This window comes from Myotis lucifugus, unplaced genomic scaffold, assembly GCF_000147115.1.
Source record: "Myotis lucifugus unplaced genomic scaffold, Myoluc2.0 scaffold_46, whole genome shotgun sequence".
Lineage (NCBI taxonomy): Eukaryota > Metazoa > Chordata > Mammalia > Chiroptera > Vespertilionidae > Myotis > Myotis lucifugus.
Window position 1 is genome coordinate 3,372,181 of NW_005871094.1, and position 14,450 is coordinate 3,386,630.

Below are 14,450 nucleotides of genomic sequence, written 5' to 3' on the forward strand. Positions count from 1 at the left end.
AGGGAAAGATAAAGTCTGTCTCTGACAGACAAAAATTGAGAGCATTTGTCACCAGGAGACCTGTCTTATAAGAAATGTTAAAAGAACTTCAGGGAAAAGGAAAATGATATAGGTTAGAAACTTGGACGTACATTAAGAAAGGAAGAGCATGAGAGAAGAAAAACCTAAAGGAAAACATACCTGTTATTTCTCTTATTCTTAATTGATCAACAGGTAACAGTTTGTTCAAAATAATAACATTATATGCAGTGATTATAGCTTATGGAGAAATGAAGGGAATGAGAGCAGAGAAATAAGGAATGGGAGAAAGGCACTGGAATACTCTGTTATAAGGGCTTGCATTCCCCATGCAGTGGGATCGTGTTATTTGAAAGTGGACTTGGATTAGTTTAAATGTATCTTGAAAACTCTAGGACCACCACTAAAAACAGTAAAAAAGTAAGTATAATTTATATGCTAACAGGGAAGAAAAAAATGGAATCCTACAAAATGCTCAATTAAAATCATAAGTGGAAAAAGCACAATCCATACAATAAAAAATCAATACATTTGAATTCAATTAAAATTAAAGACTTCTGCTCTACATAAGACATTGTGAAGGGAATTAAAGACAAGGCACAGACTGAGGGAAAATCTCTGCAAAACACATATCAATAAAGGACTGGTATCTAAAATACACAAAGAACTCTTAAAACTCAAGAATAATAAAACACACAACCCAATTAAAAATGGGCAAAAGATCTAAACAGATATCTCAACACGTGTCATTACGAAAATTAAAACAATGAGATACCACAACATAACTATTAGAATACTAGAGGCTGGCTGCACAAAATTCATGCACTCGGAGTGGTCCTTCAGCTGGGCCTGCGTCCTTTTGCATTTCCATATTAGCCTTTTATTATAGGATACCAAATTCAAAACACCAAATGCCATTAAGGATGTGGAGCAATAGGAACTCTCATTCAATGCTGGTGGAAATGCAAAATGGTACAGCCACTTTGAAGATAGCTTGGCAGTTTTTTGTGAAACTAAACATACTCTTACCATATGATCTAGCATTGCATTCCTTGGTATTTACTCAAATGAATTAAACATTTACACCCTCACAAAAACCTGCACATGAATGTTATCAATAGGTGAATGGATGAACAAACTATAGCATGTCCATACAATAAAATATTATTCAGAAATTTCAAAACAAAGAGTTGTCAAGCTACAAAAAGACATGAAGAAAACTTCAGTGCATATTGCTAAGCAAAATAAGCCAACCTGACAAGGCTACATACTATATGATTACAAATATATGACATTCTGGAAAAGACAAAATGATGGAGATGGTAAAAAAAAAATCAGTGATTAACCATGGTTTGGGGAAAGGAAAGCAGGGATGAATAGGAGGAGCAACGGAGAATTTTTAGGGCAGTAAAACTATTATTTTGAATGGTAGATACATTCATTATACATTTGTCAAAACCCATAGAATGTATAACAAAAGGAGTGGACCTTAATGTAAACTACAGACTTTAGTCAATAACAATATATCTATGTTAACAACTTTACCACACTGATGTTAAAAATAGAGAAAATTGGGGGATGAGTGAGGGGATATATGGGAAGTCCATGACTTTCAATAAAATTTTTTATGAACCTAAAATTGTTCCTCCTAAACTAAAGACTGTTCCTAGTTTTCTTATATCAAAGTAACTAGTTAACAGTTTTCTCTGAGATAATTTGAATAATGAGAAAGAAAAATATAGATAGGAAGACTTTAGATTAAATTACTGGTGAATTTTGAGTATCATGATTTGAGAAAGTTTTAAATGGCCCTTTAGCATATTTTCATAATAAAATGATGGTAAAATATGGCACTATAGGATATGAATATGGTTAATGTTGTGAGCTGTAAAGACCTATTTATCTATAGTTTTGAACTACATTCTGAGAAAGAGAAGAGGTCACGGCAGTCTTATGATAAAATGAAAGTAAGGTACTGGCCATTCCTTCTTTTATTCCTTTTCTGGTCTTTGTTTCTTTAAAGTGCTTTTATTTTATTTTTATTTGAACTATTTCTTTATTCACCTGGATAGGCAAAAGACAATAGGAATAAAATTAATTTTCATGTGACAACATATTACTTTCCCCTCTACTTTACAAACTAGGTGGGATGTTTCACTGTGGCAATCCCCGCCTGTGAAAATGAGCAGCTTCATCAAATTAGGCCCTAAGTAAAAAATTTAAATTGAACTTAGGTAAATACTGAGTGATAAAGTTGAAGGAGAGACATTATTTTTGTCAAAATAATCAAAAAGCCAATCAGAGATAGTACAATGTATATGAACAGACGTGGGGAGCACATTTGTATTTCCAGAAAGTTTAACTAACGGTTCTCTGAGGTGAAGAACATGCTAAGAACAACTGTAATATGTGCTATATGGGAAGGAACTTTTTTTTTATCAACTGTCCGTCATATTTCCAGGTGTGGTGCTTAATAAGGTGAATATAGCTTTGCTGAATAAGTGAATGAATGCAAACACTATTTGTCCCCTAAGAGGGGAGAAGGACCCTACAAATTGAAATATATTTTAACTCAATTTAGTAATGCTCCAAATTTGATTCATGTCACTCACTGCCTTCTAATATTTTGAGCACAAGGCATAGTTGCATGGGAAGTGAGGTGTATTAGGATGAAAACAGACTTGACTAAGTTTGGTTAATTGCTACTTGATATTTAAAATTGGCCAAAATTTCACACAAGAAAGAATGAGCTAAACAGATGTTTTTCCTCCTCATGCTCAGTACAACTTAGAAAATAGACCTTTTACCTTATGAAATCTTCTTCATCTTCTCTCTTTGGCCTCAGCTGTTTGGGCTGAGCCATATTGATCCAGTTGGGTAGAGATTTCAAGAGTCTGCTGATATCATCATCTTTTGCCCAAGATGCACTGATGACAAGTTTTTCTTCTGACTGGACGATGCCCCTAAACACAAGGCAGAAAAGGGACACGTCAGCACATTGCTTCATATCTGGCTGGCACTTGTCATCGACCTCTGCTACACAGAAAAGATGCCTTACCCTCTCTCTTACTAACATAATCCATTACCTGGGTTGGGGGCAGTGACACCATTAATAAGTCCCATTACTGGGAACAACCATTTCTGGACTTTATTCTTAGATTCTTCATTGTGGAGTCATCTAAAAGGCTAAGAATGCTAACTAGCCCTCCTTTATGGTAGATTTTTTTTGGGGTGTATTTCAACAAAGATGTTAAATAAGGTGGAGTAACCATATAGGAGAATGCTATTAAATGACAACATAAACGGTACTGCAAGGTGACAGAGTGTTATAAAGGGTTGTCCTCTGGCTTCTTGGTTTAAACTACCAATTAGTTGTACTTGAAGTTACTCTTTGAACTGTGGACACCCCTGCATTTAAAGCAAATGCACCATCACAGAGAAACCTCCGCCCTGATTTCCAGCAGAAAGTCTCTGATTCTCACCCTCTACAGTGGCCGTGACGAGTGGCCTGGAGGTGACAGGTTCAGGCCCTTTAACAGGGCCCGTGGGTTAGCCACTGACACTGCTCTTACCAGAACGTACCTGTAAAGTCATCTTAGACATTCAATTTCACCTTCATTAAAAAACTTCTCTTTCTATTCAACATTTCTGTCCCTATCGCTACAGTGAATGGTCTAAAATCTTCATCAGCAATTGTAGGGACAGAGCGACAATGACTTATGAAGGGAGTGCTGATTGGCTGGCTCCCTCTGAAGCTGACCAAGGCTCTAGGAAGCTCCCCCAGCCCAGGGAGGGACTTATTGTGGGATGAGGGACTTATTGGGGATGTCATGCAGTTCTCTCCATACAATATACATGTGGTGTACTAGTATATGCACGTATGTTTGATAAAACTTCCTTTACCCAAGAGGCAGTTTAATGTTTTAGGCAAAATAAGTTGAAGCTGAAACCCTTGACTCATGACAACGTGATCCCAGGTAACAGGGCCTCAGGGCTTCCTGAAAATGAGCTAGAATAACAAGAGAACCAAGGTTGATTTCTAGAATACTTCTCACCCTAAGCGAAAGTTTTCTAATAGTAGTATGGTTAGTGGTACAAAAACAAACTCTCAAATTACTCACAGTTACCTTCAATCCCCGTTTCTCCCCTATATTTTTGCATAATTTCTAAAATATTTATGGATTAATCCCACAGCCTAACTTTTATACTTTTTATACTTGGGGGGCTGGGTGCAATCTTAAGGAGTGGCATCACCTCACATTTATGGTACGCCACGCCAGATGGACCCGCCATGCTCTTAGGCATTCTTCTTACCTGTCTCTGATCGACTTCCTCTCCCATTTCCCTCAATGACTATTTTTTTAAGCCTGTACCCTTTATCTCCTCATTGCTTCCTCCCCCCGCCCCAGTCTTCCTATGTGACAGAGGAGGGGACCTAAGTACATACTTTCAAACACTCTACTTCTGATCCCCCACAGAAGTATATGCAAATCTGTTTCATTCTCATTTACCCCCAGTAATCTCTCTACCTAGGCTTTTGAGGATCATTCCCCGCCCCCCAACAATTATCCCCTCCTTTTCCTTATATCTAGTCCCTTCTTAACCATGGTTTAGCTTTCTGTGGTTTCAGTTACCCAGGGTCAACAGTGTTTTGAAAATATTAAAAGAAAAATTCCAGAAATAAATAACTGATAAGTTCTGAGAAAGGTAATGAAATCCCATGGACCCCACCCAGGATGTGACTCCACCCTCTGTCCTGCGTCTCCATACCGTACACCCCCCACCCATTAGTGACTTAGCAGCCATCTCATTATCAGATTAACGGCCATGGCATCACAGTGCCTCTGTTCAAGGAACACTTATTTTACTTAATAAGAGCCCGAAGCACAGAAGTGATGTTGGCAATTCAGACATGCCAAAGACAAGCCATAAAGTACTCCCTTGAAGTGAAAAGGAAGTTCTCAATTTAGGAAGAAAAAAACTGCATGCCGAGGTTGCTAAGATTTCTGGTAAGAAGGAAGGTTCTACCCATAAAATTATGAAGAAAAATTCATGCCAGTTTTGCTGTCTCACCTGAAACTGCAAAAGACATGGCCACCACAGTATATGATAAGTACTCAGTTAAGACTGAAAAGACATCAAATGTGTTAGTGGGAGAAATGAATGGAAAAAGTGTCCTGACTGAGAGCCATCAGCCAGGGTCCCCGAAACCATGACCCCGAGCCGTTCACTAAAAGTGAGGATGGTTCCACAGATGCAGGAAGAGGTCTGGACTGAAAATACAAAAAGTACTGATAGTATCACTACATTGTTCTATTGTATGATTACTTATTGTTAATCTCTTACTGTGCCTAATTAATAAATTAAACTTTATCATAGGTATGCATATATAGGAAAAAACAGTACATACTGGGTTCAGCACTATATCCACTTTCAGAAATCTACTGGGGATCTTAAAACGTATCCCCCACAGATAAGAGGGGACTACTATCTATAATAATAAAAGTGTAATATGCTAATTAGACCAGACGTCCTTCCTGACGAAGCCGGGGCTGTGAGGGAAGTGAGGGAAGCCCAGGTCCCGGGTGCCAGAGGGAAGCCGGTGCCAGCAGCCGGGGGAAGAAAGGCCTACTCTTTTTTTAAAAAAATAAACTTTATTGTTCAGATTATTACAGATGTTCCTCTTTATTCCCCCATAGCTCCCCTCCACTAGGTTCCTACCCCACCCCATGCCCTTACCCCCTGCCACTGTCTTCATTCATAGGTGTAAGATTTTTGTCCAATCTCTTCCTGCACCCTCACACCCTCTTCCCCCCAAGAATTGTCAGTCCACTCCTTTTTATGCCCCTGCTTCTATTATATTCACCAGTTTATTCTGTTCATCAGATTTTTTATTGACTTAATTTTTAGATTTACTTGTTGATATGTATTTGTTGTCACTTGGTTGTTCATAATTTTTATTTTTACCTTTTTCTTCTTCTTCCTCTTCTTAAAGAATACCCTTCAGCATTTTATATAATCCTGGTTTGGTGGTGATGAACTCCTTTAGCTTTTTCTTGTCTGTGAAGCTCTTTATCTGACCTTCAATTCTACATGATAGCTTTGCTGGGTAGAGTAATCTTGGTTGTAGGTTCTTGCTATTCATCACTTTGAATATTTCTTGCTACTCCCTTCTGGCCTGCATGGTTTCTGTTGAGAAATCAGCTGACAGTCGTATGGGTGTTCCCTTGTAGGTAACTAACTGTTTTTCTCTTGCTGCTTTTAAGATTCTCTCTTTTTCTTTTGCCCTTGGCATTTTAATTATGATGTGTCTTGGTGTGGTCCTCTTTGAATTCTTCTTATTTGGGGTTCTCTTTGCTTCCTGGACTTGTGAGTCTATTTCTTTCATCAGGTAGGGGAAGTTTTCTGTCATTATTTCTTCTAATAGGTTTTCAATATCTTGCTCTCTCTCTTCTTCTGGCATCCCCATAATTTGAATGTTGGTACATTTGAAGTTGTCCCAGAGACTCCTTACACTATCTTCATATTTTTGGAGACTTTTTTCTTTTTGCTTTTCTGGATGGGGTGTTTTTTGCTTCCTCGTATTTCAAATCGTTGACTTGATTCTTGAAATCCTATAGTCTGCTGTTGGATCTCTGTTTATTATTCTTTATTTCAGTCAGTGTATGCTTAATTTCTAACTGGTCCCTTTCCATTTTTTTGGCATTTTCATTAAGATCCTTAAAGGTCTTACTAAGTTCCTTAGAGGTCTCACTAAGTTTCTCAAAGGTTTGTAGAAGATTCTTGAGTAACCTTATAACTGTGGTTTTGAACTCTATAGCCAGTAGTTTGCTTTCCTCCATTTCTTCCATTTGTGACATGTTTCTTTGTCTCCACATTTTGGCTGCTTCCCTGTATTGATAGAGTGGCTTTGTGTGGTAGGTGTCCTATTGGGCCCAGTGGCTCAGCCTCCCCAATCACCTGAGGTGGACACTCTTGGTGCACACCTTTGTGGGCTGGGTGCACAGTCTTGTTGTAGTTAAGCCTTGATTGCTGTTGGTAGCCCTGGGAGGAAATGACCTCCAGGGCAATTGACTGCGAGGACCCGCTTGTCTATAGCGAAAGAACTGCTGTGCTGTAGACACCCTTATGGGGTAGGACTTGCTTCAGTGGGGCTTTGGTGCTCACTGAGTCTGCCTCATGAGTGTGTCACTTATGGATGTGAGGAGTTGAAATCTGGTATCTGACCACTGGGTACACTGGCTCCTGGATCTCCAAGGAGGTGCAAAGTCAGCCACTGCATGAGTCCACCCAGCAGGAGCTACAGTGAGATCTGCAGATTTCTCCTCTTTGTTTGGGGTTTGGAAGTTTTGGAGCTCTCTGACCCAGTTGCAGTTTGTTAGGTTAGGCTGCAAAAGGACAAGAGATTCATATGCAAAAGCTGCTGCGCACAGCTTGGGTGGGGTTGTAAATTGGGTGGGGCAGGGTCTCAGGGAATCACCAGGGTGGAGCAAATAGCGATGGCTGTCAGTCAGCCGTTTCCGCATCTCCGTGTCCCTGAGTCCTGCACCTCCACAGTAACAATGATCCCTGCGAGCAGCTCTGCAAGAAAGCCATCCTCGCTTTCCGACCCAATGCCAGACCATCCAGTTTCTCCCTGTAGGAGTCTGGGTCCCCAGAGTCTCGCCGGAAATGAGTTCAGAGCTGTCGGGAGCTTGTATCTCCCTTCCAATTGAAAAAAACAGTGCACCCAGTTGCCAGCCCATTTCGCTCGCCTCCGTACCTCTGCTCTTGGTGCCTCCACACCTCCTACCCAGTCTCAATGCGCTTTTTTCTTTCCTTTTAGTTGTAGAACTTCCACTCAGCCAGCTTTCCCATGGTTCTGGATGATAGCCATTTTGTCTTTTAGTTATAGTTTTGGTGTGGTTGTGGGGGGCAGCATGTACAGGTGTATACCTTATGCTGCCATCTTGGTTCTCCCCAGGAAGGCCTACTCTTGCACTAATTTCGTGCACTGGGCCTTTACAACCCTCTATGTTATTATTATTAATTCTCACCTGAGGAAATGTTTAGATTTGTGAGAGAGAGGGAGGGCAGGAAAGAGAGAAAGAAAGAGAGGGAGAAAGAGGGAGAAAGAGAGAGAGAGAAACATCAATCGACTCCTGTATGTGCCCGAACTGGGGTTTGAACCCTGAACCAAGATATGTGCACTGACTCGGAATTGAACCTGCATTAAACCCAAAACCTTTTGGTTTGCGGGATGTCGCTCCAGCTGAGCCACTCAGCCAGGCCCTCTAGGTTATTTTTTCAAAGAGTGAGTGAATGAATGAATGAATCTCTTCGGTGATCCAGCCTTTCTCTCCAGTGAAGCTCCTCTCCCTCCTTCACAGATACTCATCACTTGAGTGAGCTTCACTTTATCACCTCCCTTTTTTTAATTCATGAACTCTCTAGGATGTGCTGTTTGATTTAACCCATTCATTGTTTTTGATAATTTTTCAATGAACATATTTTTCATTTCCATATTTTCTATTTAGCTCTTTCATAAATCCACTCAAAAATGCCCTGTTTTTGTATTATGGATTCTATTCCTCTGTCTCTTTAAATATTTAAAAGCAGCAATTTTAAAGCTCCTTTCACACAGTGCTATATTGTGTATGTCTTTGGATGTCAAATGTCTTGTTTGGTGCATTTTCCTTCCCTTCTCATGTGCTTTCCTAGTTTGTTCTGCAAGCTCTGCCTCAGTGGCACTTGCCTCCTGCAAGAATCCCACATGTGCCCTGAGTTTTGGAGATGTTACTATTAGGTGGTTTGCATTTGTCTCTTCTGGATCCTATGGGTTTCACTAGTTCTAAATAATTAAGGCTTTTTTTTTTTTTTTTTACCTTATAAGTTTCTCTCCCCACACGAATAGTGCAATTTGCATGTGTCACAGAAATAGAATTCTGATTTCTTTTCATGGCCACCTTTTCTACTCCTAGGTGGGTGGCTCATTCCCAAGCCCAGAGTTCTCCTGGCTCCTTTTATGAATGAATGTCCCTCTATAACTTCTGCACAGATAAAACTGCCTGGCATGCAGGTGTTAAAATGTCAGCCCCTTTTGGTTCTTGATCTCTGATATGACCTGAAGTAAATTTAAAATCTTGGAATCCTAACACTAATGTGACAGTGTTAGGAGGTGGGGCCTTAGATAAGTGATTGGGTCATGAGGGTGGTGCCCTCCTGAGTGGGATTAGTGCCCTCCTAAAAAATCCCAGACCATTCCATCATTTGAGGATGCCCCATCAGCTGACTTTGTATATCCTGTAAGCTATAAACAATATTGATATTTTAAAATTTTTTAAAAAATCAAAAGAAGAAAATTACATAAAATTTAAATTTCAGTGTCTATATCTAGAAAGAACTTTGGTTGGGTGGCTCACTTCCTCTTAAACCCACACCATAGGTCAAATTCTGTTGCATAGAATTAGAAGCCCAAACCTAACTCAGTATTCCAGCCTCTAAATCTTTGAGCCCATCCTTTCTGGCCCACTTCAGCCCTGGGAGTCAGTAAACAGTTTGGGTCTATAGGTGTGAGATGGTATTGCACATTTTGGGGACTTGGAATTTTTCACTTAACACTAGCTGGAATGAAAAAATTAGCTTAGTGGGAACTATGTTAAAGGCACTCACATTATTTACTTACATATTTTTTGGAAGACTTTGGAAGAATTCAATAATTCAAGTACTTTATTGCTGCCTTCAGTAATATTCATTGATCCTGTCTTATTAAAAAATGTAATCCAAATTAACTAACATGCTACCTATATAGTGCCCTCAACAATATATTATTAATTCATACTGGAATGAACATCAATTTCAAATGCAATTCCCAATATTCCAATTTAAAATACTGGCATTGATTAGCAACATACAATTACCCTAAAGGAAATTTTTCATTCAAATGGCAAGTTCCCATCTTGACCAATTGCATTTACTGGTTTATAATTTTGTGCTAAACTAGATTGTGTGGGCTACAAAATTCCGGGACATATCCAAATAGCCTCAAAAAAAGTAGAGCTAAATCTCTAACAATTATTCCACAAGAAGAGTAGGGTTAATTACCACTACCAGAACCATAATCTACTAATTAATTCACAGCTCAATGGGCCACAGACAGAGCCATCTGTGTAACTATTTGTACCTCCTCCCAGGAGGAAGAGGAAAATAGGCATACCTCTTAGAACAGGTGATAAGGCTGCCATGAGAGGGTCCACCCTCCAGACACAGCCGAGTAAATTTCATTCGGAAAACATCTGTTGGTGCCTACTGGCTCTGATGCGCATTGCGTCCTCTCTGGAACAGTTGGGACGTGCAAGTGTGTGCCTGGTCCCCGGACACAGCTGGGGTGCCGAGTCTTTCATTAGGTAAACAACCAGGGGCAGGTGGGGCTAATTGGATTCAACTGTTTCCAGGGCATGATGTTTACTTTCAGACACTTCAAAAACCAGGAGCCAAGCTAGACAAATGAACCCTGGGCAAAGTTGGTCCAAATGAAGCTGCTGTTGCGGATTTTCGAGTGTGAATGATGACCTGCAGCAGGCTCAATGCAGCGCAATGTCCAGCAACACAGTCGTAATGACAACGAGAGAGAAACAAAATAAGAGCCGGCACTATGCTGCTGATTAAAACAAAACAGGACAAAATAAACGCAAATTCAAAACCAAAATATCCCTTAAGGTAAGACGGAGCAGAATAAACAGGAAAAGAGCAGAGAAACATCAAGTTATCTTTTATATCACGCTCAATGCTCATCGGAGAGCCTTATGGTGGTATGTGTTTCTACTCAATAATCCCAACTTAGGGAACGTCTGATAACTCTGGAGATGGTTCCTGGAAAACAGAGGCAAACTGGAAGGCACCTGGCATGGAGCTGGTGGCAGGTTTCCCTGGCATGTGCCATAGGCTCTTTTGAAGTTCAAAGTTAGTTTGTTGGCAAAGGTAGCAAGGCAACCGAGCTAAGCTCTTACTCCTGCAGGACCTGGCCTGTGGCTATACAGGAAACCCGAAGGGCTTCACGAGCCATCACAGCCCTGGTGTCTAGTCTCTGCTACAGCACGATGAGGCCACCACCTTCTTCACACACCACAGGGAGGAGATCGTCTTTCTCAGCAAACCTATGATGTCCTCCTTTACTGAATATGGGAAGTTTTCAGAGCTCCCTTTCTTCACCTTCCTACCCAACCACACTGCCAACCCTAGGCATTTGGATTTCTTGACCTTCTCCCCAGCCATCACGACAGACATGCTACCCCTCTGCCTGCTCATCCTACTCAGTCTGCCAGGAATTTCCTCATTCATTCAACAAGCAGACTGAGGGCCAACAAGGCGTGCAGGCCTGGGCCACACCTGGGTTCTGCCAGCAACTACTGTTAGCTTTGCGTCCTCGGGCCTCCGTGAAGAAGTGGTAAAAGGTGGGCCCTGAGGATGGACCTTTCCCTAACAGAACATGGGAACATGCTGTGTCTTCTATCAGTTAAGCCTCTAAGATTAGAAGATGCTTTATTTGTATCCTCTACCAGGCCGGACGCAATGCAGAAAGGCCAAACAAAATTTTGACTAATGAACAAATGCTAAGTTGGAACAGACAGAAACTTCAAAAAATTGTGACTTTCAATTTTTAAATGACAATTTTGAGACACAAGCTGCTGGCTGTGCCCCAGGACAACGGGCAGCAAAGGGGGAGAAGCGCTCAGCTTGGGACAGGCTGACTAATGGACCAGCTGCCTGATGCTAACAGCACAGAAGACAACTCGCAGATGAGTGTTCCTTAAGCCCCAAGGGGTGTGGCTAATTAAGGAAAAGACTTGGGGGTCCTCATTTCCCTTTTAGGAAACCTCTCTTTCTCCAGAGCATGTAGCATGGTATCATTACATATACAGGCTTTCTCTCCAGGGTGAGGAGCTCATGGAAAGGTGAGCTGTTTCTGACCTCTCCGACCTGTAAACACCAGTGGATGCCCAGGTTCTTATAGTAAACTTGGTGAACTTGGAAAACCAGCCAGCTCTCAGCAGAGGGCATTGTAAGCTTATGGATTTGATCATTTCTGTAAGAGTTATCTGCTTCGAAAGAATCCGACTGCAATGTTCCCAGCTCCCTTCCTCCTTCCCAGTGTTATATCATTTTGGATCATTTGAATTGTATATGGCTTGCTATTTAAGTCAGTCATTTGCTGGCAGCCAAACTAGAACATTTCCTGTTTTTCCTCTCACTGTAATCAGGATTTGGCTGTCCAAATTAGGACTGCCCTAATTACTCCTCAGCAGGTGCCAATCCGGGGGAGGGCAATGCATGGGGACAGGAAGCAAGGACACTGCGTCTTCAGACTCATATGGTAAGAAAACACTTTCCCACTGGTGTGAAAACCTGATTAAGGAAGACACAACAGGCTGTGCACGTATGTGTGTGCACACAGTTGTATAACAACCATATACATAATATTCTATTTCTTCCCCTCAAAGCTTCACAGAGTTACTCTTCCCAGCCCCGAGATAATTCATCCTAGGCTGTAATTCAGCAACTGTGGGAGATCACTGCAGATATTACCCTGTATATGGGACGGTCTCTTAGTGGCACCATTCCAAAGAATCTGGCCAAGAAGGTCACCAAAGTGTCATACTAGCCTCCCAGGGGAAGGAATCAACAGACTCTTGATGGCCACAATATATCAAGAACCAAAAGCCATGGCCACGATCCTGGAAGGAGTATATACCAGAGATACAGTTGCACTGTATGGACCAAATGTTGATATAGAAATAACAGAGAATTATCTCAATTCCTGTAAGAGGGAAATACCATGGTGAACAACACCACCCATGTTCCTGCCTCAAGCCAATCACCGGACTTACTCACTACATCCCATCCTACCCATCGCCAAAGCATTAGTTCTTCAATTCACCCTTTGTCTCCTACATCAATAATTTCCCCTTTTCTCTAAGCAGTTTCTTCAAATACAAACACTCAATTCTTTCTCCTAAATAAAATAGCACACAAAATGACAAAAAACCCCCGTCATGTTCATAGAAGAAAAGAAGGTAAATTACAGAAATTGGGAGAGTTTAGAATTATAGGCAAAATTCTAGAGCAGACTATTAAACATAGTGTGTGAACAAGGAGGAAGTGGCACTCGGTTGGTGCCAGGAAGACCTCACAATGAGTAAGTCACATAACTTTGTTCCTTTCCTAACCGGGCAATTTCATTGACTTGAATGAATAAATTGTATATATGGCTCAATGTCAAGAAACCTTATATCCAAGGGTAATTTGTAGGCTGTCCAAGATGAGAGTTCTTAACATAGGTCTGGCAGGACAGGGAGCAGTGGGTCCCAGAGTGAAGGGATGGGAGGGTTCCTGCTCAAACACCATTGCTAGCTTATACCTGCCCATCTTGGGGAGACAGGAGGGAAGATTAGCTACATTAAAAGGATTGGGACTTGGAGATGACCAGAAAGAAATCTAACCTCTCTTATAGGGCAGATAATAAAATATAGGGCAGTACTGTCATCAATGGTAGTCATTATCAAAATAGCAGCTAATCATTTCGGGGGAACTTAATATTTTGCTGAAAACAGTTCTAAAAGATTGACATTTTCAAAACTACCCCATTAACTCCTTTTGGCAGATGAGAAAATTAGGTGCAGAGGGGCTGAGTAATTTGTTCAAGGTCATACAACTAAAAGGTAAAAAAGCTGGTATTCAAATTTAGGCTCCAGAGCCTCCTTCTGAGCTACCCATGAGCTCCTGGAGTACTGAGTGATATGTGGATGTGGATCTCAAAGGAAGTCTCGAGAGATATGGCCCCAAATTCTTAATTTAGCCCTGTCCTATTGAACATTTTTAAAAATGATATATGAAGAAACCAGAAGATTGCTTATAAAATGAAGATTGACATGAAATTTGGAGGAATAGCTAAGATTTTTCTGATGACAGAATGAGAATTCAAAAATATCTCAATAGATGAAAATGATGAGCTAACAGTAACATTAAATTTAATGGGTAAATGTGAGATCTTGAATTTGAGGTAAAAAAAAAAAATCCCTACAAATACAGCATAAAAAAAATAAGGCTAATTTCAACTATTTCTTCTTACATCAGTTCCTACCCCCTCCAGCCAAGCAGTGGCCATGTCCCACAAATTTACTTCCTTAATGATTCTTGAACTCTCTGTCCCTACCCGGCCTCTCCTCTGATTCGAGCACTCACTGCCCCTCTTCTACCTCCACACACTTGCTGTCCGATCCATCCGATACAAAGCTCAGGAGGATCTCCCTAAAGCACCTGGTACTCCCCGTTCACTCACCTTCACCAGCTCCCACCTCATTTAGGTCAAGTTCCTGGCACTCAAGATCCTCCACCACTTTGGCTCCGCCTTCCTTTCCAAAGCTCCAAATTCATCATTTGTTCTTCCTGTTTTT

At 40.9% G+C, this 14,450-nt stretch overlaps 1 protein-coding gene across 1 annotated transcript in view; it reads right to left on the reverse strand.

Moving 5' to 3' along the window:
* Window positions 1-14,450, reverse strand: part of EXOC4 (exocyst complex component 4) — a 719,168-nt gene that overhangs the window by 131,158 nt on the left and 573,560 nt on the right. The window contains exon 13 of the mRNA XM_006088330.3: window positions 2,826-2,981. Coding sequence (XP_006088392.3) covers window positions 2,826-2,981 — 156 coding nt within the window. The remainder of the gene's footprint in view (window positions 1-2,825; window positions 2,982-14,450) is intronic.